The 24,504-nt window shown below is 43.9% G+C and overlaps 1 protein-coding gene across 1 annotated transcript; it reads right to left on the bottom strand.

Moving 5' to 3' along the window:
- Nucleotides 1-4,976: 4,976 nt before the first annotated feature.
- On the bottom strand, nucleotides 4,977-14,436 carry SRP19 (signal recognition particle 19). The gene is made up of 6 exons (XM_083151657.1): nucleotides 14,279-14,436; nucleotides 12,357-12,422; nucleotides 11,461-11,536; nucleotides 8,945-9,016; nucleotides 8,758-8,869; nucleotides 4,977-6,072 (listed from the first exon to the last, which is right to left on the bottom strand). Exons 2-6 carry the CDS (start codon nucleotides 12,392-12,394, stop codon nucleotides 5,942-5,944), a joined length of 429 nt encoding a protein of 142 aa, XP_083007783.1. The 5' UTR covers nucleotides 12,395-12,422; nucleotides 14,279-14,436; the 3' UTR covers nucleotides 4,977-5,941.
- Nucleotides 14,437-24,504: the final 10,068 nt, after the last annotated feature.

Here is a 24,504-nt window from a genome sequence, read left to right on the forward strand (position 1 = left end):
CAGAACGGAGCCGAGACTCCTTCGGCAGTGGTGTGGGTAGAAATCTTCTCGGAGGAAGACCTTTGAACGGAATACTGTATCCCTGGGATACAATGTCCAACACCCAAGGATCCCGGTCCAACAATGCCCAAGCGTCCCTGAACCATCGCAGACGTACCCCCACCTTGGCCACAGCCGGGAGACTCCCCAGATAGTCATGCTGAGGGCTTTTCCTCGCCCTTGGTGCTCGGTTTCTTGCGGAAAGAACCGCATTTTGACTTTGGGGCCTTACCCCTAGAGGACTGGAACTTCCCCCTAAATGATTGTCCTTGAAAGGACACACCCCCTCTGGGGGAGGGTCGAAAGGAAGGCCTAAAAGCTGAAAACCTGGAGGCCTGTTTAGCTGCAGGAGCCGGCAGGAAAGTACTTTTGCCTCCCGTGGCCTGCTTAATGATCTCTTCAAGCTCAGAACCAAATAACAGCTTTCCTTTAAAAGCCAACGCCTCTAAGGCCTTTTTTGATTCATTATCCGCCTACCAGGCTTTAAGCCAAAGGACTCTCCTGGCATTGACGGACACCGTGGATACTCTGGAAGCCATCTTAAGTGCTTCCTCCTCAGCCTCAAGCACATACTCCGCAGCTGCTTTCAACTTCTCAGCTAGCAGTAACACACCTGGATCAGCATGCAAAATAGTACACAAGTCGCTGGCCCAAACAATCATGGCCTTAGAGACCCAGGCTGATGCTATAAGGGGGCGTAAAGTGAAACCCACCCCATCAATATTGCCTTGAGGTTACCTTCAAGCTTCTTGTCTACGGGGTCCTTAAAGGCTGCACCCCCCCCCCCCCGGACAGGTAGCACAGTGGCTTTAGAAAGCCGTGCCACAGAAGCATCCACAACTGGTACTTTCTCCCAGAGGTCTGCATGAGCCTCAGGCATGGGATATAGACTTAAATACCTCTTAGGCATCTGAAGCCTTTTATCAGGCGTTTTCCAAGCCCCTTCCAACAGATCCTGTAAACCTTCGTCAGCAGGGAAGGTAACAGTTTCCTTACGATGCCGTTTAAACACCCCTTTTGCAGGAGTCTTGTCCTCAACAGACAAATTTAAAGCCTATTTAACTGCAGCAATCAAATCCTCTACCCCTGGGGCCGAGGTATCCTCAGAGTCATCACCCTGATCCCAGGGGATGTCTGTGCACTCTCCCTCCTCTCCAGATTCAACAGTAAGCAAAGGCATGAATAAGATCTTTTAGGGGTCCCCACAGTATCACTATCAAATCTGTCCAGCAAATCATTAAATCTGCTGATCCCTTTTGCAGTATTCTGCATGACCTGTAAGAATCCAGGATCTGCTTGGGTCAAAGGCAAGGAGTCAGAGGACTGCTGAGAGGATGACATAGGTCTAGGGGAAGATACCAACCCATCACTCTGCCTGTCCAACAATTGCACTAAGGCATTTACAGACCTGCCCAGGGCACTGGCCCACGCAGGCTCTGATTGCTCTACCCTCTGGGCTTCACTGCCCATGGGTCTCACACCAGGGCAAGTAATACACAAACCCCCCTTGGCCATCTGTTCAGGGGCAAATTTTAGTGTACAAACACTACATGCACACAATGCATTAAGGGCTCCCTCCCCCAAAGCCACAGACTGCTGCTCAGATATGATGTAAAAATCACAGTCACAGTGCACAATGTACAGGCGTTTTATACAGAGCCAATGCACAACAGTCACTTATCTGTCTGAAGCTTCTCCAGAAGTGGGGAAAACGATGCCCAGGAAATCCAAATCACTGTCAGGATCTGTAAGCCAGTTCAGCTCCGCTGCAAGCGTCCTCCGAATGGCGCCAAACAGAGTGAGGGAAGAGACCAAGTCCCTGCTGCTGCGGGGTCCGTGACTTCTGGTGCCAACCACCCCCAGACAGCCGCTCCCACTATAGGATTTCTAAGTTCCAGTGTCTCCCCCTCTGCTGGGGACCACTTGGAACGCGCCTGTAACACGCTGCTGTCCTCTCTAACAGGAGCTCAGCATGTAAGCTCCGCATAAAATGGCCGCCGCCATCACAGAGCGCCTGTCCCCCATGACCCCCACCTAGCGTGAAGCCGGTTTCAGTGCGCTCTGGAGCCCAGGCAGCTTCTTAATAGAAGCTGTAAGCGCCGCACAGGGAGACCAGACAGTGTCTCCCCTGTGCACATCGAGCTGACAGGACGCGCTTCTGTCAGCTCCTGCTACACTGCCTACCTAGCTAGTGTAAAAGTTAATACAATAATAAACACCTAACTAACTCTAATCCTTCGGCTGCCCCTGCAGCCCTTTAGAATAGCACCTAACACGAACTGAAGAGTCTGGGATGCAGAGGGAGGAGCCTACCCTCTAAAAGCTTTAGGATAGGTTCCTGGCTCCTACGGACCTTCCTACATCCCAATGTTGAGCTGTGTCACCAGGACCATTGAAAGAGAAACCATTCCTGAATTTCAAGTGCAATAGCAGATGTGCAGCTAGGTTACACAAAAATAGTCTTTGTCGATCACTACAACAGAGATAGAATATAGAAAAGATGGGTGCCGGATCACTTCCTGACAATCAGAATCCCGTCTGCCAGTGCGCCAACAGGTGGGATCTCGACTGACAGGGGCTATTCTCCCTTGTGGGGGTCCATGACCCCCACAGAGGGAGATTAGAACCGGTGGCGAGCGAAGCGAGCCACCAAGCCCGCAAGGGACATCTTTGCAGTCACCCCCCTGTCGGAACACTCAGGATTCCAATGTCGGTATACCGATTGTCGGGCAGTCATTCCACGCACATAAAAGATCATGTAAAACACACAACACTACCCTTATAAATGCCAAATCCAAAAAAGTCCACACAGCACCTTTATTTGAACAGGGAATGATAACTGTGGTCAATCTACTGGCACCACAAAAGGGAGGAGACTAGAAATATAGAATTCATGGTAGCGGAGGTCCATAAGCGACTTTGTAAAATAAAAACAAATAAATCACTGGGGTCAGATGGGAGTCACTGGAGGGTACTAATGGAACTAAGGGATATCCTTTGCATTCCATGTTTGAAAAAATCATTTTTGTCTGGTTGGTATAATTCCAAGGAACTCTAGACTTAGGGTTAGATATAAAAATAAGTCACTAGATGGCGACATTGTGCATTCCTATTTAAGAGTTGCCAGATGGTTACAGACTTCAATCATAGAGCTGGTCACCTTGTGCTTTCACAAAAAAAAAATATTCCCTGTCCAGCTCTGTGCTGTGCTTCATTGAACTCAACTTTTCAGTTTTTATTACCTAAAATACTACCTGATTATGCCTCACTTATGGCTCGAGCATGTAAGCACTTGGACTGTCATTATTACCTGGAAATTTAATACCCTAGCAGTCAAAAGTTTTAGAACACCCAATTTTTCTCCAGGTTTGATTTACAAGTCGGGCAAATAATCTGCAATCACACAAAGGTTAGCAGCTAAAGGTTTAAAAAAATAAAGTTTTGGTTAGTAAAAACAGAAACGGTTCAGCAGCAATGAAGAATAGCCTTGCCTGGGACATGAAAAACCACAACTGGACGAATGAATACTGGAATAAGATCTTATGGACTGATGAATTAAAATGTTAATTCCTTGGTTCATCACGCCAGGATTTTGTATTATTACATTTTATTTTTAAGGCAGCACAAGTGGATCGCTGTGATTTACATATGTTACACATAAGAACAATACAAGGTACACTGCTTACAGTAACTGAAAAACTATAACCACAGGTAACGACTAGCAGCCCAATTCCACTCCAGTACAGCTGCAATGTAGGGGAGCAAACTAGTTGTCCGATTACTACCAGGGGCAGATTGTCATGGAGATGAACAATTACAAGTGAGATAAAATGTAGGTATAGACAGTCACTGAGTAGGAGAGAGCTGTAATTGAAGTGCAAGAGCTGTGAGAACAGGCGGGCCCTGCTCTAAAGCCCCGTACACACAGTGAGATATTGGCTAATGGACAATTTCTCGACCTTAATAGGCGCTCTTATACAGAATTTAGTACTCCCCTGGTAGGTAGTAGGACCAGTCAGGTTCCTTCTGGGGATTCCTCGGTTGTATATGTAAAAATAAAACAATGGTCCTAGTGTAATACTGCTGGGGAATATTGTCGAAGTAGGGGATACATATATATATTTCCATTAATATTTCACATTTGAGAAGTGGTGTATCATCTCATAACCCTTGAAAAGCAGCACTTGCGTAGTAGAGGTTCCACCTAGCTTTTATCTTTAATGAACAATTTTGACTAAAGCGGTCTATATACCTGAAGGATATCAGGACCGAACATACAATTTTGATGGGTCGTGCGTACATCATGAAGAATATCGGTACGATGTGTGGTCCCGCGGGTAAAGGGGTCGATCCTCAGATTATCCAAGCTGCAAGTATGATCCATCGACCTTCCTTGCGGTCGTAAGCAGATCATATTGCTATCTGCAAGCACTGAGTGCACACATCTACTTAAATAGCTAATAATCTATAGGGAGGAGGAGGAGACCCTAAGTGCAGACCTGAAGGCAAGAAGTGAGCATGGCAGGGATTTGTTCTTTTTCCAACATTTTGCATTAACCCCTTGGGTGGTATGCCCAGAAATTTTCGCAGCGGGCTGTCCCTGAAAATTTCTGGGCATACCACTTTGCATTAGGTGCGCGCCAGTGGTGCCTCCAGCGGCAGTGGAGGTGAGGAGGGAGCGGAGGTGAGGAGGCTTCCCACTATCTGTGGTGGGTTTTGCTGGGGCAGAACAAACCTGCCCTGGTAGGTTTGTCCTGCCCCAGCAAAACCCACCACTCAAGGGGTTAAAGCTGCAGACAAAGCAGCTTTGAATGCACCAGACACATGGGTGGTAGAAGGTAGCAAAGCCTGTAGATAAAAATATAAATAATAATGACTAACCAATCAGATCCTGTCATTTTTCAAGCCTGTCAAAATAATATCCCTTTAAACCTAACTTCTCTTTTCTTCAATTTTATTTAAATAGACAAATCCGTGTTTCAGTTCATCCATGTACACAATGTAACATCACCACTTACAGTTAAGCTGATACCATATGTTCCCTTACACAAGGTGACCCTTCTGCACCATTGTGTTATCAGTAATCTGTCACATTTATAGAAACTACTCGGATGCTAATGAAGCGTGTAAACAATTAAAAAAAAAATTAAAATGTTTAGACCTATAATACCAGTCATAAAATAACAATCATTTAACAATCTGGTGACTCCATAATGATTAATAATGAAAGAATGGTATGGGAACATGCAATACTAACACTGATAACGATTCTACTACTTATGGAGTCTTGAAGGAAGCAACTTAACATTTCTGCTCTTCCGCAGTTTTTGCTAACATTAAATAAGAACCAATTAGAATAATCCTTTTGAAAATGTGACTGTTTAAAAAAACTATTTTATTCAGCTTTCTGCTTGCGGGATGTCAAATGTGAAACAGTGACCAACTGTTCCGCGCACGACCTGGTACAATGGAGTGAGTAGGTTGTTTTTTTCTACCGGTATTAAATGGAGTTGTATCCACTGAGTAACACTATGGGGTGTATTCAATGCCATGATGGTGAGCAACTATCTTCCCTTTACTCGCGGTTTTCTTTCAGCGAGGTGGAAACAGCATGTGGCCATCAAAATGGCTCACCACAAAATGCAGCGGACTCACTGCATTTGACGCGAACCTAATCGTCTAAGGGGGTCCTCTGACGGCGTGGTTTCCGGCAAAACATTGAATATGGCAAGGGGGTTGGATGGCGAGGATGGCTTTTCCTCACTGAAAATAAGCCATCCTCGCCGTACAATCCCCTCGCCCCAGGACTGAATACACCTCTTAGTCTGCAGACAATGTGAAGGGCTGGAAGGTAGTTTTTGGGCTCCGCAACTTTCTAACTTATCTTCATCTACAAAGTTCATTATTTCTTCTTCTTCTTGCTTTTCTTGCCACCTTCTCCTTGCTGGATGGTTTGGTCACCGCCTCCGGTTTTCTGCGTCCGAGTCTTTAGTTTGGGGATTTCTTCTGCTACACGAATCATTATGGCTTTCCCTTAAACAAGAGATACAGCGATGAATACGTGAAGCAAGCAAGACAGTCAGTCATGGAGAATACAGTGAAAGTGCTGCAAGTTTTGAGACAGCAAAAAAGTTGGGGAACATTACTTCTAGGCAGGTTTCTCCTGGAGTTTTATAGTAAATGTAGGTCCACAAGTTCATGAGACATCAGTATAGAAGAAAAAGGCTATGAGTTAGCCACAATACTAACACAAATTAGATAATTAAGGGATGGGCAAAATACTGCATTCCTCCTGCTGCGGAACTACACATCCCAGCATAATCTGCCAGAGTTTTAGCTTGCCCTAACAGAAAAACTATGTGCTGAGACAACATCTATGTCTACATTTTGCACTCCCCAGTTGTTACCATATGTTGCAGATGTAAATATCCACTACATAGCACAAAAAAGACAATTATAATGAAAAGGCATATAGCACAGACCAGTTAATAATGCAGTCTTAATATCCGCTCATAAAAGGATTTATAATCCTATAGTTATTACAAGCAAATAGTGCTATCAATGGATACTGTTCACTAGATTACCTGGTGAAATTTGGGTTCTCTTGTGATTGTAGGGCCATGTGGGGAGGGGTGATGGATGAGTGCCGACAATCTTTTCTCAGACAGTCGGAACCATGACTTACACGGGCTATTTTGCCTCGTGGGGGTGAAGAAAAGAGACAAGCAGCAATGGAAAGAAGTGGGTGTCAGGAAGGCCAGATAAGGGGATGTTGCCATAATCTACTCAAGAAATAAGTGTGAGTGGATGAGGGTATTTTTTGCCTTCAGGGTGGTTTTAGATGGGGGACATTTTGAAAGTGGAAGTGGCAAGAATGGGAGAGGGCCTGTTAGAATGAGTGGATAGAACAAATGACGATGTTGACAAACAGTGAAATGCAGGCAGGTGAGAGGACAAGGGAGGGTAGGAAGATGATGAGCTTAATCTTAGACATTTAAAATTAGATTTTTTTTTTTATTTGGAAAAAAAGAAAGCTCTGGGACAGCCAGAAGGAAACCAGCAGGAAGACAAGTGAGGTGAGAGGGAGATTTAAGTTATCATTCTCATCATAGAAATTGTATTAGAAGCCAGGGGAAAAAGTATAAAAGGTAGAACAGAAGGGTCTAAGGACTGAACCTTAACAGAAAGCAACAGCTTGAGCCATAAGAGGAGAGGATGTTCCACAGTGTCTATGGTTCCGGAGAGATCCACCACAGTAAGTGGGTAGTAATGGCTATTAGATGTAGCAGCAAGAAGATAACTACTGACTTTAGTGTGAAAAACGTCCTTAGAGTTGAGAGAATGAAAGCCATACTGAAGTGGGAGTATAAAGAAAGACTAACCACTGAGGAGCTTGGATGGAGAGAGAGGTGATAATTAGGGACAGCATAAGAGTCAAGACTGGGATTTTTAAGAATGGGAGAAACAAGTTCATGTTTGAATTCAGAGGGTTTGCAGCATGATCAGAGAGAATTGTGGGGAAAAGCAAATGGAGAGGGGGGAGGGGTCTGGATAAGGGACATAAACTGGAGAAAAAGAATTCAGGTTTGGTAGAATGGAAAGTGGCTGAAGAGGAAGGTAGGGGGCAAGAAATCCTATAGGGGCCGATGTTCTGAGATATTTATTTATTAACATTTTCTTATATAGTGCAGCATATTTTGTTCTATCTTTCCAAAAGGATAGATAGAAGGAGCTAGAAGTGTAGTAAGGAAAGGCAGAGCAAATAAGGGAATTGTATGTAGTGTAAGGGTGACAATGCTGGGACCTATAATGAGGGTTGTGAAATAAGACTTAAGATATCACCACTTGGAAATCTATCACTTAAGCCCTGTACACACGGGGTGATTTATCACTAGGTGTCCCGTTTGCATCAGCGACCAGAGATAGTCGCTGATGAAAAAGAAACGGCCGGGGGAGCCCGGCTGTGGAAATGAGCTGACCAGCCCGTAGCGACCACTACGGACAGAAAAAGGGAGCGTGCACACTTCCATCGCTGGCAATATGGTCGCTCAGCGACCATATTGCAGGCAATATTTGCTATAATCGCCCCCCCGTGTGTACGCTCATTTAGGGAGATAAATGGTGGTGTGGGAATAATATAGCAATCTTACACAGCTTTAATTGACCCTAGACCAGTGGTTCCCAAACTGTGTGCTGTGGCACCCTGGGGTGCCTCGGGACACGTGCAGGGGTTTAATGACACTTGCCTAGGATTAATGGTACAGGAGAAATGTAAGTAATTTGTGGCGAATATACTAGGAAAAACTAGTTCTTGTGGTTTCCCATCATAAAATGTGTACAAACAGAAGGAAACCACTGCCCTAGACATGGTACACAATAAGTGTCCATCTTATATGTTGAACCAGGTACTAGGCATAGCCATTTTCTAGGAATCAGTGACCGCAACAAACCACTGCCTTATATTTCCCAATGCCAAGTGTGCTGGTTCCTAGGGATCAGACAGGATACCTTTTCATGATGTATGCCTATATCAGTTTCCCAAACTCCACCATCACTGTCCAGGTTTTAGCGATAGCCGTACTTGAGCACAGGTGACATAATTAGTATTTTGATTTAACCATCTGGAGTCATCATTAAAAACGCTGAACTGCAGTGATGTGCAGATGTGTGGCTAGGATTAGAGGGAAACCCCATCATTGTACACAGCTGTAGCCTTACTTGACTGAAGTTTATCCACACAAGGCGTGCCATCCTCATTCTTCAGCTGTACACGTACTCTACCCTTAAACTGTACATCCCGATTCCATTCACGCGTGTACATCTTATCTGCCTGTGGTGAGGAAGCAGATTAGCAGCAGCACAGATAGGTAATAGAAGGACTAACAACTAAGACGTTATACATCACCTCAACAACGGCATTTAATTTGTTTGCTCGACATACATCTGCAATCTCAACACATGTTGGATTCTGTACAGCCTGATTAAGAGGAGAAAAAAAACGTACAGGTTACAAATCGTCTAAGATAACTGATCAATATTAATCATTTTTTTTTTTCTAAGAGGAATCAATATTTTTGAGGGCACACTGTGGAGAGGGACCCAGTGAGCAGGGGCGGCCTTGCCCTGTGCTGGACGAACCCCCGCATACTACTGCTGTCAGGCCCAGGAACAGCTTCTGTACTTTACTTCTACAAACACTAAGAAAAAATAAGTGGGCAAAACTTATAACATCATCAGGTACCTGTATTTCTCTTCACTCATCCCAGTGACACAGCTCAACATTGGGATGTAGGAGGGTCCGAAGGAGCCAGGCACCAATGCTAAAGACTTGTGAGGCAGGCTCCTCCCGTCTTCATCCCAGATATCTTCAGTTTTGTCTTAGGTGCCCACCGGAGTGGGTGCTATGCTGAAGGGCTGCTAGGGTGTTTGTTTTTTTATTAATTTTACACTTTAGTTAGGTAGGCACATTGTGAGGATTCTTTAGGAATCCTCACACTTTGCGCATTTATGTGGACAGGGTTAAAGAGATTCGTAAATCGGATCTGTTACTGGTGTCATACGATGTTCATAAAAGAGGATGGCTTGCTTCTAAGCAGATCATTGCTAGGTGGTTGAGATCTGTCATTGCGTTTGCTTACACAAAAGTGGGTAGACCAGTACCCTCAAAAATAAACGCTCATACCACCAGATCGGTTGCTACCTTTTGGGCGGTGCGTCACGGGGCTTCGGCAGACCAAGAGTGTAGGGCTGCCACCTGGTCCTCTGTTCACACACGTTCACAAAATTTTACAGGTTCCATGAGTTTGCGTCGGAGGATGCCTCATTTGGGCAAGCAGTGATGAGAACTGCAAACCTGAGCGTACCCTCCCAAAGGACCAGCTCTTGAACGTCCCAATGTTGAGCTGTGTCACCAGGATGAGTGAAGAGAAAAAGGGATTTTTGTAAGAACTTTCATCCCGGTGACACAGCGATCCCTCCCTTTACGTTGAGTAAGTTATACCGTTTCATGTGTGGTCATGTTTATTGGTTATATAAAATTTATTGTGCATATTAATATGTTCAGGCGTTGTACTGAGTTAATGTATCCTAGTGTGCTTTAGAAGTTGAAACTGAAGATATCTGGGGTGCAGAAGGGAGGAGCCTGCCTCTCAAGTCTCTAGCATAGGTGCCTGGCTCCTTCAGACCCTCCTACACCCCAATGTTGGGCTGTGTCACCGGGATGAGATCAGAGAAAGGGATTCGAACTGTAAGTTCTTACAAAAATCCCTTTATAAAATATGTTGGCCATAGCAACCACCTTTTACCATTGTCAAAACTCCATGTTGCTGACCATCAGGCTGATGACTTTTCTAATCTCAGTCAATGATTCAAGGAGTCAGAAAGATCTGTTGAATTGTCTGTTATTTTAGACTCCTCACATCATTTTGTGCCTCCACAATGCTGCCATGTATGTGCTGTCTGCTGACTACACATGTGATGACCTTCTGCAGTAACTTGCTGGGGTCCTGTAATATTTTTTATTGTTGGATGGGGTCCCAGAGCAAAATAGTTTGAGAACCCCTGGTCTAGAACAAGCATTTCCACCAAGCCACAATAACAGTGCAGGTTTTTCTGATATCCAGGCTTTAGTACAGATGGTTACATCACTATAACTGAGATACTAATTAAGTTACCTGTGCTCAAGCATGGCTATCACTAAAACTTGAACTGTAAAAGTGCCTTATAAATGTCTGCACCAGTAGTGAAGGTTAAATGACCACCTCTACCAAATAATTGACCAATGGGCCACCAAGGACTTTATGTTGACAAGTCATCCTTTAGACATGGATGTCAATGTGGTCACTTTTAACATGATAACTGTTGACCTAACATACCCCACCCCTTAAATGATAATCCCTAAATCTGTAATGTGATCAGAGTGAAATAGCTATATAAACATGGGTACTTGTTTCCTAGCAGGGCGCCCAGTTTCACTACGTACGGTACCGTAGTGAAATCACATCGCATACGTGTTTTTGCGTGCGATGCGATCGATTTTCCTATGTAATTTATTCACTGCTATTACCCACCCCCCCCCCCCCCAGGCGGTGCGATTGCAGTGCACTGCAAAATCGGGGTGGAGTGGATACTGGGGGGGGGGGGGGTGTTTCTCAATCTCATACAACTGTATAGTAAAGTAAATAGCATCGCACCCTTTACAATCGCATGTGATTTCCCGGGAGGAAAAAAATAGGAGTGGATAAACTACATAGGAAAATCGCATCACATGCGAACGATTTTCTTACGCAGAATCGCCCGCTAAGCTATTTGCTTAGTGGGCGTCCTGCTAGGAAACAAGTACCTAAACATGCTTATGCATAATTACAAATGAATAATCGCTGCTTGTATTGTGCAAATATAACGTCATATGTACTTACTGACCTTATCTACGGGTATCCTCCTACCCTCTGCTAAGGTCTTCTTATTATTGATGTAAGCTGGATAAATACAGATAAATCTGAAAAAAAAAGTAAGGTGGTAACAATAGGGTTTTTGCAGCTTAAACTTTGGGGGAAATTTACTAAAATGTGAATTCTCTTTCAGATGAGGTGTTGCTATGGGCAACCAATCAGATTATATTATCTTCTTAAACTGTGGTTCTCAACCTCGGTCCTCAAATACCCCCAACAGTGAATGTTTTCCAGTCCTCCACACAGACTCACAAGGGAAATAATTAGCTCCACCTGTGGATCTTTTAAAATGTGTCAGTGAGTAATGAGTGCACCTGCTGGGTGACCTGGAAAACGTGAACTGTTGAGGTTAATTGAGGACCGAGGTTGAGAACCACTGTTCTAGATAGCAACACCCCATCTGAAATAGAACTCCCTTCTAAAGCCCCATACACATTAAGATTATCCCACCAACGCCGATATTGGCGGCGGTGGGACCTGGCATGGGGAGGTCCGGCATTGGCAATTGCATACACACTTGCCCATGCTGCAAATGTTGGAGCCGGCAGAGCAGGGGGAAAGATGATCATGCTGCAGCATGGCCATCGTTGACTATGTCCTCCCTCATCCGAACATGCTTGGAGGAGGGAGGGGGTTGTTAACTATGCACAGCAAACGCTGGACGGGCCTTTAGTAAATTAACCTTTTGAGTTAAGGAAAATCCCCATTATTGGTTTCATGCTGTGGAGTATAATTCATAGTAACCAGAGAATATCTGCTATATCCATAAGACATGTGCAGTATGTGGCAATGCTTCGATGTACAGTTATAGACGCTATAATACAACAATGAATACAAACCAGCACATTGTTTGTAAAGCTTGTTTACCTAGCTGGGTCTGTATAAAGTTTGTTGAGGTCTGCCATGGCAGGGCCGGATCAGAGCCGCATATCACTGTTAAGAGAGAAAATGAATCAAATAAAGTAATGCAAGTCGTGCTAGTTACAATATGTTTCTATGTATCCTTTGTTTTGCAGAGAGCATTAAAAAAGCAGATCCCATATGTAAAGGGACAGAGAGCAGTGTTTCTCAAACTCGGTCCTCGGGACCCTACACAGCTCATGTGATTCAGTGAGCAGACCTGCAAACATGCACTGTGAGAGGTCCTGAGGATTGCGTTTGAGAACCTGTGGTTTAGAGACATGGATAGAGAGACAGGGAAGTGGTTATATACAACACCGGCACCTAGCGTTAAGGTGCATACACACTGGGATTTTTACCGGTCCAAGTGTGATTTTCCCTGGTGTGGACAGCCTTCTATAGCAGGATACTATGCCAAGCCATCCACCCCACCGCTCATCTGCTGGTAATATCAGCAGGTGAGCATCAGTGGCCAGTGATGATGCAGGACCATGCATCAGCGCTCATCGCTGGCCCACACACACTGGGCAGCTTTTCAGCTGAAAGCAGTTCTAACGGTAAAAAGGGAGTTGACTTCAGTTCAAAATCGCCCAGTGTGTATGGGCCATTAGGATATTGCAACAGAAGGGATTAATACTGAAAAGAAGTTTTTTATTCTTTACCACAGGTGTTATTGAGGTGATATGTATTTTGTCTTGGCAGCTATGCGATTCATTTTTAACATTTAGTGGATTCCCCTCTGCAATGGTGTTACTTTGCAGAACATTACACGCACATAATCCTCACCATTCACATGTGGAGTGCCTAGGCACTTTGGAGTAGCATCAGTGCTCCGGATCAGAACATGCTGCAGATTAACTGTGATTTTACTATAGGAGGCAAACCACCAAAGGAGTCAGTGGAAGTCATAAGAGATTGTGGGGCAGATACCGGTGAAGTAATGCGCGTCCGCTCGCCACACTATATAAAATCAACTCCACGTGGATAGTGGGGGTATGAAAAGGTCAGACGCGCACCGCTGCGCTCGCCACGCTTCGGGTTGGCGTTGATCGTGGGGTGGCGCTAACAATGGGGGGGGGGGGGGGGAGGATTTAACCCATGAGTCTGGGGAGCATTTTACATTGGGCCCAATGTAAAAATCGCATTGATCGAATCGCATGCGATTTGGTTGCATGCGATGGACGCAATTTTTTGGGTCCTGATGGATGCAATTAAAATCGCTGGCGCCGTGCTAGAAAACAAGTACCGTTCATTTTAGCTACGATGTGTAAGCAGTTGCCAGGTTCCGAAGAAACCAGTTGTTAGTTTAGGACTTGCAGTGAAATGGGGTCACTTGGCGATGGGCTGCAAGCTTAAATGCATTGATCAGTTCATGAACTAAAACCCCATTATTTATTTGATTATTTGTATATTAAGGTGAGTTAGTTTATTATGATGAGTCCCCTGTATTTGTATTTACTAGAGTGTGTGGTCACAGACCACTGCATCCCAACCTGGGAAGTGTGGGTGCTGTATGCACCCCATTCGCAGGAATGGTGAGTGCGTTGGTACATATATATATATATTTTAACATAAAATACTTTGATGAGGAAGTAGTGTAGGCTGGGAACGTGTCAGTCAGAGAAGGGTTAATAGTGGCAGATAGGAAAAAAGCAATGTGTCCCAGATGGGCACAGGCCATGGCGGCAGGTATGTACTGTAACACGCAGGTAGCTATTTAGAGCGAAGAAAGTATAAGCAGCACGGCACACCAAGGCGCGGAGCAACCAGGCTGCCTTATGTACTGACACTTTACACCTAGCTCTAGCAGCAACACCCTACAACTAACAATGCAGCTGCCCACGGCTGACACACTCCCCCGGGGTCCGCCACCGGTCACCCCCGCATACCTTCCGAACGACCGATGAGGATGCTTATGCAGCTGCTGCTGACTGGTGTTTCCGGGCAATCAATGCCAGGAACCGGATACACGAGACAAACTGGGCAGCCAATGCCAGACCTCCTGCGTTCCATGCCTCGGCCTGAATAGAGAACGATACTCGTAGTGGATTGGATGATGTTGCTGTTGTATAGGGAATGCAGAGGTTCCATCCGCTCCGCTTTCGGCTAGCACCACTTCGGTTTTGTGAGTTTTCCCATCATGCACTGGGTCCAGGTTTACCTGGAGGGGGATTGGGGGGGAATATAAATCCTTGGTGAGAATGGGAGACACCGTGCCCGAAGTGCGGCAAGGGAACAATCCAGGTGCTATAAAAATAACCTACATTTATATAAAATACAAATAATATAATATATAGCTGTGAGGGCAGGCAACTACTTCCGCCCTCACCTAACATCACATCCCTACCCACAAAACAAGTGTATCTAGACACAACCCTTGTCTTAAGGGCAAGTCCCTTGATTTTTACCCTTTTTCATTTTGACCGACCCTTCATAATCAGGCCAAATCACACGGGTCCTCACACACTAGTACAATTTGGCCCTTTTCTATATGATTTTGACGCATCAGGCCAATAATTTGTGTGAAAAGCATACCTCCCAACATGATCTATACCAGGAGGGACGCAATGCTCTGCTGCTGGACTTTTCTCTTAATGTATAATTGCCATCACCTGTTTTTGAACAGGTTAACAGGAAAGGAGTTTCTCCACAGGTGATGGCAATCAAAATTAAGAGGGAAGTGCAGGAGCAGAGCAATGTGTCCCTCCTGGAGAGGGTCATGTTGGGAGGTATGGAAAAGTGTCAAATCAAACCTACCCTGGGTCAATTAATGGGATCACGTGATATATTGTATGCAAAATGATCGCATAGGATGTATCACATGCGATCAAGCTGAGGAAAGGGGCGTTACCAAGATATTGCATGCGAGGCTCTACGCAATACCTCGTCTAGCGATGTATACACGGCACGACTTTGGCTATACTAGAAATAGCTTATTTGAATACTGGGCTGGTTTTTTAGGGGGTGGCTCTGATGACAGATATCAGTATCGGGGGCTTTTATCAGTCACTACTGTACACACATACCGATATGCACTAGCTTGTACATTTCCTAGTCAAACTTGTGCTGCCTGCACAGTATATTTTCTTGAGATACCAACTCAATGGGGCATGCTGTATACACATGGTGCAATACGTACTTGTGTTTTCTACCAATATGGAATGTATAGTCCAAATAAGTAGTTCAGATCACAATGTGTGTATGTCCCAATAGTGTATGGCCACCATTATCTGCAATGATCCACTTAAATGCTACCACATCGGCCATGCACACAGATGCGGCTGCAGTGCTGGTTATTTGTATCTATAAGTACAGCACAGGCTCATGTTGGTGCAGGGAACATACTTTAGTTCAAGCTGAAGACATGGGGGGGGGGGCAGGCAGGTCGACAGTTGAGAGTCCGGTGGTCAGTATGCTGACATCATAATCCCTACTGCTGGTACTCCAAAAGGGGGGTGAGCACAAAGAAGCCCCTTGCGGGCTCAGTGGCACGCCACAAGTTGTATTCTTCCTCTTTGAGGTACACATACCCCCTTGTCAGTTGGGATACCGACTGTCTGGCATTTAACAGTTGGTATTCCAATGTTGGTATGGTGACCGGTGGAACCCCAAATGTCGGGAGATCATCCGGCACTCCTCATTAAATTTGTTCTGAACATTAAAGCGCCTTCACTGGCTCCAGGTAATTACTATTCCCATTAGATGCCCACATGTGTAGGTTAGTTCTCCCAGCCTAGGGGTCCCATGTTCTCAGCTTAAACCCACATTTGCTAGCCACACAAAAAACTATCACTTTCCTTTAGAGACTGTTGCCCCATTTATCAGTGATACATAATGACTGTAGAACTCACTGTAGGGATTATGTCCTAATACTAGTATTTATCCTAACAGAAATACTCTGAAGCTGGTAACACACTAGGCAGATGGACGAGCACAGCTGGGATGTCAGTCACTGGTGGCCCCTGCAGTATATTTATCTACATTATAACCCAGAGAGGAGACACTGCAATGCACTTCAGGGAGTGGGGCCATTAGACTCCACCTTAAACTTAGGGAAACACCCAATAATCACAAGTCCATGGGGAGGCGGCGGAGATAAATTATGCAAACTAGCCATTTAGCCTTGTCCCCTTTCCCGCTATTGCCGGTGACAGGATGCAGGAGAGCCATCTACTCTCGGGAGGGTAGACAAGTGTGGTCTGAAGATAGATCGGCTGTGATACAGGGTGCTGCCTTTCACATGTGCATGACAAGTGATCTAGCCAGTTTCAGTTGTTTTTCATTTCAGGAATCTGCTTTTAATGTATTCCTTTTATAAAGCAGTATTACATTTTAACCTGCTCAGCTGGAAAATAAATTCAATCTTAAAAATAAAATATTTTTGTACCACAGTCAAGAGCTATAAAGTGAAATAAAGTAATGTGTGGTGGTCACTGGGATGCTCTTTGTATTGTTTAGCCACTGGGATCAGGGCCATCTTAACATGTAGGCCCACTGGACAGGTCACAATTTCAGGGGCCTTTGATCAGGGGTGGGCGATGGTCTCAAAAATCAGAGCTTTGAGGCATTCTACACCTCCACATTCTCCACCTGCTTTTCAGCCTGCAGCCCGACAGCGAATGGCTGCCAGCATTCTGACTGGTGGATTGCTGGAGCTATCCACCAACCATAGTGCTGACAGCTATTCGCTGTGTTAGCATGTAGATAGATGGCCCAGGACCTCAGGAAGGGTGATAATTGTATTTTTATTTTATTTTAATGGTCTCCCATGAATCAGTGTGTAGCAGCCCCAGTGCTATACTTTGTCCAGGACCTACAATGCTGTTAGCGCTGGGATGCTTTTTGTTGTAACAATAGAATTCCTTTTGTATTGCATGTCTGTCACTGGGATACTTTACCAGGCAAATTTTTATTCAAGGAAAAATCAGGTGGTGGTGTCCCTTTGTTGGCAATGTCCAGTATTAATTGAAGACAGGAGAGCTGGTTCAAGTTGAGAAGGAAAGGAGTTGTAATCCACAGGGTCCAGTAGAGGGTGAGCGTCAAACGCGTTTCGTCATCCACAGATGACTTTATCAAAGGCCTTTGATAAAGTCATCTGTGGATGACAAAACGCGTTAGACGCTCACCCTCTACTGGACCCTGTGGATTACAACTCCTTTCCTTCTCAACTTGAACCAGCTCTCCTGTCTTCAATTAATACTGGACATTGCCAACAAAGGGACACCACCACCTGATAATTTTCTTGCGAGACCCTCCATTCCGTGAGACGTGTACCACCTTTCCTCACGAGGGGAGAACAAATTCAGGTTCATGGACACCCACCTTCCAGTCTAATCATTCATCTAACAGGAGAGCATCACCAGGAACAAGTGAGACTTATTCCCAATTGATTTTCCATACAGGTCCCATGTAGGGGTGAATATTGTCGTATTGAATTTTATCTTAAAATTGTGTTTTATTTTTGTATTTTTTATATATATTTATTTTGATACAGTATAATAAATTGTAATACCCAATTGGTCAAATTCAATTTTTATTAGCGCTCCACCACTCCTTTGTTTTTTCTAAATTATTATTCAAAACAGTGCGATTTTACTTGCATGCACTACATTTTGTGTAGCACATTCAATATTTTTACTTCAAACAAAGAAGCATATGAAATTATTAATGCTTGTGTTAGCAATAATCATTTTTATGTGACTGTTTTTATGCTTAAAATCCTATCCCGGAGACAAGGTTGGGAGGGTAGAACCTATACCAGGTGATGAGGGTATTTTCAGTAGAGGCAATGTAAACAATGTTTGAAATTATTTTTCATTAAACTAATAGTGCTCATTAAAAATTATGTTAGAGACACAGTGCATGTGGTCCTTAGTAGGAATACTGTCTCATACAGGGGGCTCCATGTACTCACCTGCTATCTCTTCAGTGCTAAATTTGTAATTTACTTATTGATCACTAACATTACCAATGGGTTTGCTACACTCATCTTGTATGTTAGGTTGGACATCTATTTTTACATGTTACCACCCACCCACCAGCAGGGAGGTTGTAAGTGCAGCATACAGTTGCTTTGGTCCCATCTATATGAGGACACTCAGATTTTTTCGAGTATTTTCCAGTTCCCAATTGACCTCGGTGTGAGGCAGGGTTTCTATGTGTCTGGCTCCTGTGGCTAAACTCTTCCTGAAACCATATTCAGAACTTATTCACATAATGAGGCAAATATCAAAAGTTATAATAATGGGTAAGAAATCACGCTCTGTGAAAGCATACTATACCTGTCTCAATAGGGTGCCCTACACTTGCTGGTCATGTGCCCTCCATCTCATTAGCCCAGGGGTGGCCAACCTGTGGCTCTTGAGCTGCATGTAGCTCTTTACTTAATGATATGTGGCTCCAGCACCTGCGGAACTGCTACTTGCCTCCTCTGACTGTGTGCTACAATGCTATGTGCCGCCTCCTGCACCTGTGATGCTGCTGACTGCCTCCTTTGACTGTACTAAATGTAATGTCATATTGCAGAAGGAGCATGCAGGACAGCAGAGTGGGTGTGGCAGACAGACAGCATAGCGGGTGTAGGGGCGGTTTACTTACCTTCACGAGTCATCTTTTTAAACACTAAAACAAGTGAATTCAAAACATTGATCTTTTCTTACAATCGTGAGAAAATAACTGCGAGTAGCTTCCATACAAGCCAGATTTTAACAATATTATTGAAAACAAAGATTGTCAAAGGTCCCACTATTAATACTTTACAGGGAATGAAAAGGTAAAAAGTTCTTTAGTTTTTGTATTGGGAAGGTTACCTAATTTTTTCATTACAAATCACTAGTAGTTTAGAGATTCAGCTTTTGGTATTCTGTAGAGAAGCACAGCAAGAGCTCCCAGTACAGTTAATACTAATTAAACTTCCTGATTATTGCTCCAGATCTAAAGGTGTCCATACATCTACAGATTGATTGTCAGATTGGGCTGATTGGAACAAAATCCTGGTAATGGATGAGAGCAAATGACAGTTGACCATTTGCTTTGAATTACTGGAAAACTGCCATTCAGATATTACCAGGTATTTGTTCCGACCAGCTCAATCTGACAATCAATCTGTAGATGTATGGCCACCTTAACCTGAATAAGCAACCTGGCAACTTCACCCAATGATTCCCCTTGTACTTTCTGACAAATTATATTTTTTGTGCAAACTGGGAGGGGGTATGGAGTGTACACACTAGATGAGACAGTAAAAGATGACAAAATTACTCTTCTGAGCGATATTTTTTTTCGGTACTTATGTAGTATCTGGGCTGCCGATTTTTTGATTGTATGCCTTAAGTTAAGGCATACAATCAGATGCGATGCGATGCGATATCGCATCGCATCGCATCCGATATCGCATCCGATATCGGATGCGATGACCCGATTTTTCCATAGGAATCAATGTTAAAATGATTCCTATGGAAAAATGGGTCCTTTTCATACCCCTACTATCCAAGTGGGCATGGAGTTGGATATAAACCTGTGGCGAGCGTAGCGAGCCACCGAGCCCGAAGCGTGGCGAGCGAAGCGAGCCCCGCGAGGGGACGGTATTCGTCCCCTCGCGGGGCTCGCTTCGCTCGCCACGCTTCGGGCTCGGTGGCTCGCTACGCTCGCCACAGGTTTATATCCAACTCCATGCCCACTTGGATAGTAGGGGTATGAAAAGGACCCATTTTTCCCATTGAATTCCATGTTAAAATGGACTCAGTCCATTTTAACATTGATTCCTATGGAAAAATCGGGTCATCGCATCGCATCGCATCGAATCGCATGGTCGCATGCGATGCGATGCGATCTCCCGATCCGACCCGATTTAGAAATCGGCAGCCCAGATACTACATAAGTACCTTTTTTTCTTGTCTAGTTTCTTGTCCGTGGGAGCTTCACTGGTCAGAAAAAAATAATTTCATAAAAACCCTGCCAAAATTAAGTAACAAAATATTATATATTTATATTTGAAATTTTCACTGCAAAAAAAAAAATCTTAAAAATATTAGATCTGATTGGAGTAGTATATTCAATACATTGCACAGTGAATAACACCAGAATGGAGCTATTCTAATCAGCGTGCTGCTAAGTTGGAGGATGCCGGTGTTTACTCACGAATACTGGCATTTCCGGATTTAAGTGCCCTGCGGCAATGCTATTTGCGCTGCCCTAGTTTTGTCGGATTTCTGCTTCCACCCCAGGACGGGTGCAAGCAGAAATCCACTAGTCAGTTAGCAGAGTCCTGATTAGAGTATCTGCGGAAGCTCCGCCCCGGCGCTGTTCACTGCACACCATATCGATACTACCTGAACTGGAAATTTGGTATGGACAATCTTCAACGCAGTAAACACAAACTTTTTGAATATTTTAGACCATTTATTATTTTATTTTTTGAATGTTTGAGTTTGTGACTTTTACATTTTTAATTCTTTAACCCTTTCGCTCGAAAGTATTTCTTTCACTCCTGGGCTGAGGCCAAATTTCAACATTCGCTCATAATATCCCAATATCATCATTACTAGGTTTGTATGCATCATACACACACACTAAACTTTTTTATTTTATTTTTTCCAAAAATACCATTAGTCTTTTGTTTTCATCTTATGTGATTAGCTGAACCAAAGTGGTAAAAAATAACCCACATTATTTCCCTGTATTTTGGTGTCTCCTATGCCTTTTGTATTTCTCACCGCATGCACTCCCTCTTTAAGAAAAAAATAATTTATTCAGACTTCAGTGTCACTTCTTCGGAAGTCATCCAAACTTCTTTTCTTTCCCTCTTACCTTCTGCATTATCTTGTGTTACCTACTTTCTCCACATGGATGTGCCAATACTATCCAGACTTCAGCATATCCAAAATAATTCCTATCCTGTTCCCTCCTTGCAGAGAGATAACCTACCTTAAAATCGCCTTCACTGTAAAACATCACAATGTCCGCAGTCTCCCAGGTTCGCTACCTTGTATTATAATGGACTCTGGCCCATGTTTATTCATAGGCATAAGTTCATCCCAGTCGCCGAGGGGCAAGTTGGAATTTAGTGCACCCTCCACCAAAAAAAATAAAAAAAGACAATGGCAGGTGGACCCACAAGATACAGCGGTCAGCATTCCATCTTACAGTTCAGCAGTAGCAGCGAGTGCATTGTTGCTTGTTGCAGTACAGACTGAGCAGTATCAGGCAGGACTCATCTTGTCCCAATTGCAGTGCTCCTTGGACAGAGCTGATTAAGTTTGCAGCAGCAGATGCACCACAAAGCTCCATTGGCAGAGCTGTGGTCACACTTGGATCATGCTGTGATCCAGCAGGTGCCCCTTTAGGGCTTGGATCCTGGAGGCAGGTGACTCCATTGTCTCTGGGAGTTATGCCCCTGCCTATAGTTTTGGGATATAATGCACTGAGCATTATGTCCTGAAGACGAGGCCATGAGCCCCGAAATGTTGATTTGTAGCACACTGGATTAAACAGTCCACTTGTTTTCACCAACTAAAAAGTCTCAGAGTGCCGCTTTCCTTTGCCTGTATAAATAAATAAATAATTATATATTAGTGTTCATTCTAGCACCCGCTATCTTTGAAAACCCATGCAGTTCCTCTTCCATGCCTGGGAAGCAGTCACTGTCTGCTGTGGTGTTTCTAGCACAGGTCTGGTTTGCATATCAGTGCTGATATACAGACCACACTGTGCTTGAAGCACAACAGCGACACCCCAGGCAGGGAAGTGGTACTGCATGGGTTTTCAAAGAGAGCGGGTGCTAGAATGAACTATATATATATATATATATATATATATATATATATATATATATATATATATATATATATATATATATTTAGATAGTGATGAGAGAGACACACCAGATCAGTTGAAAGGAGCCTCGCATAATTTGTGAGGACCTAAACAATGCCTACAGAAGACTTTAGAAAACCCCAGGGAGAAGCAGGAACCCTTTTAGTTCCTGTAGTTTGGTTTTCAAAGAAAACCAGTAAGGTTCCCTGGGGGTGGATGGGAAAAGAGGGTGGTCCCCATCTACAAAGGCCAGTCCAGGTCTTGTGGCTTCTGCAGCCAGAATGGCTGACTAATTGTGCTCCTGTGGGATACCTAGAAAGGGCTGAAGGTTTCACAGATGCAGCACCTCTGATGCTGATTAGCAGAAAAAAAAATAAAAAAAAAATTGGTACTTGTGTAGTTTCACGGCGCATCCGGGTGTACGCTTGCCACGAAATATGTCCCAAAAAGTAACTTAACTCCATGCCAACATGGATAGTTCATACCTCCACTATCCATGTTGGCATAGAGCTTATTTTAAATAGCGTGGGCGAGCGAAGCGAGCCCCGCAAGGGGCTGGCGCCGTGAAACTACACAAGTACCAAAAAATTAGGGCTGTACAAATTCAGGAATACAAACAAAAAAAGACATCCCGGTAACAAAATCCTCACCTCTCACGTTCCCCGAAACAGCACACTCGCTGTCAAAATTGTAAATGTGCACTCCCGAATTCAAGGGGTACTGTGGGGACAACTGTACCTAGCCCAGCTATTATGACAGAGAGTGGAGGACCCAGGCTGCTTATACCTCCCACCGCTATTGCAGGGTGAAGTGATGTGGAACCTCCATCTTCAGCGGCACCGCTGCAGACTTCAAACTGGCTGCCACTGCGTAATAAAGTGTATTATACGGCATGATGTTATGACACCACGCCGCACCAGTGAAGCGGAGAGGAGCCTCCAGTCTGAGAAACAGCGAGGAGTGTTGTAGAAAGGTAGACAAGAAAGAAGACAACCAACAAGAATGGTTCTGGTTGATGGGTCAATTTGGATTTGGTGGACTGGTCCAACATTTTGGTGGCCCTCACAAAATCTTCAACTAAAGTGTGACCCATCTTTCTAATTATGTTGTACCCATAAGCAACACAAGTGAAAGTTATTTTACATGGGCATATTAGAGGTGTACACTGTTCTATAAATTCATATCTACCATAAGAATACACCACTTTATACTAGTATGCAGCAATGTCACAAATAGGTAATTACAGCACTGTAGTGGACAGTGACGTAGAAAGCAAAATGCTATTAAAGCTCTTAAATTTAAAAAAATAGCATCACTGATGCAGGGTGCAGACAGCAGTAATATTGCCAATTGACCAACTATTGGGGGATTGGGAAATTGCAGTAGTCTAATACTGATGTTTGGGGTACCCATCTATTTCTGAAATGGCGACACAACCGCTATCTGTATAGAACAATACCGGTGTGTGCATTTGTCAACTTGAAATGTGTTTCTCTAGCAGGCAACACAATGATCACAAATAGTCTAGATGTTCTGGTAGAAAATTCTTCCAAAAAGTTCATATTATGCAGTAATAATAACAATAAACTTTTTTAAATAAGCTATCATGGTATTTTAAAATAATAAATAATATGGAACGTGTTTGACAATCTTGTTTATATAACACTTTTTGTTCCTAATAGGACTCAAGGTGCATTTGCAGTAGATTACAATTGTAAACAGTGATGGACTATATAATTATTTATGCTCCTGTTTAGATATGTGTTATTAATTAACTCTTTGTGTGCAGGCGTTCCCTTACAAGGCAAGGACAATAATAACTGCTACTTAATTGCGCCAATTGCACATATCCTGTTCCTTAATGTCAGGGATGGGAAGATCTTTCCGGAATGCTCATGAGACAGAGATGGAAAGCATACAAGAGTGTCATGTGAGCAAGTTGCCATAGACTATACGCAACACAAGAGCAAATTCCCAGCTGCAAATTTTGGCCCCAAATTTTTTAACACAGCAATTTTTCAGCACAGAACGTGTTTACTACTTGCACACGCCGAGGTGAAGCCCGTAAATGCAATAGACCTAAATCAGACTTGTTTTTATCTAAAGAAGAAAAGGAATTATGATTTAAGAATGGTAGGGAAAGATATGGCACTCTTACAGACTGGGAGAGAGCACATTGCTGGGTGGAGGGCCAGTAAAGCGCATATTGCTGGGTGGAGGGCCGTGAAAGAGCACAACACTGGGTGGAGGGCCGTGAAAGGGCACAACACTGGGTGGAGGGCCGTGAAAGAGCACAACACTG

Source organism: Crinia signifera, chromosome 1, assembly GCF_055691185.1.
Source record: "Crinia signifera chromosome 1, ASM5569118v1, whole genome shotgun sequence".
Taxonomy (NCBI): domain Eukaryota; kingdom Metazoa; phylum Chordata; class Amphibia; order Anura; family Myobatrachidae; genus Crinia; species Crinia signifera.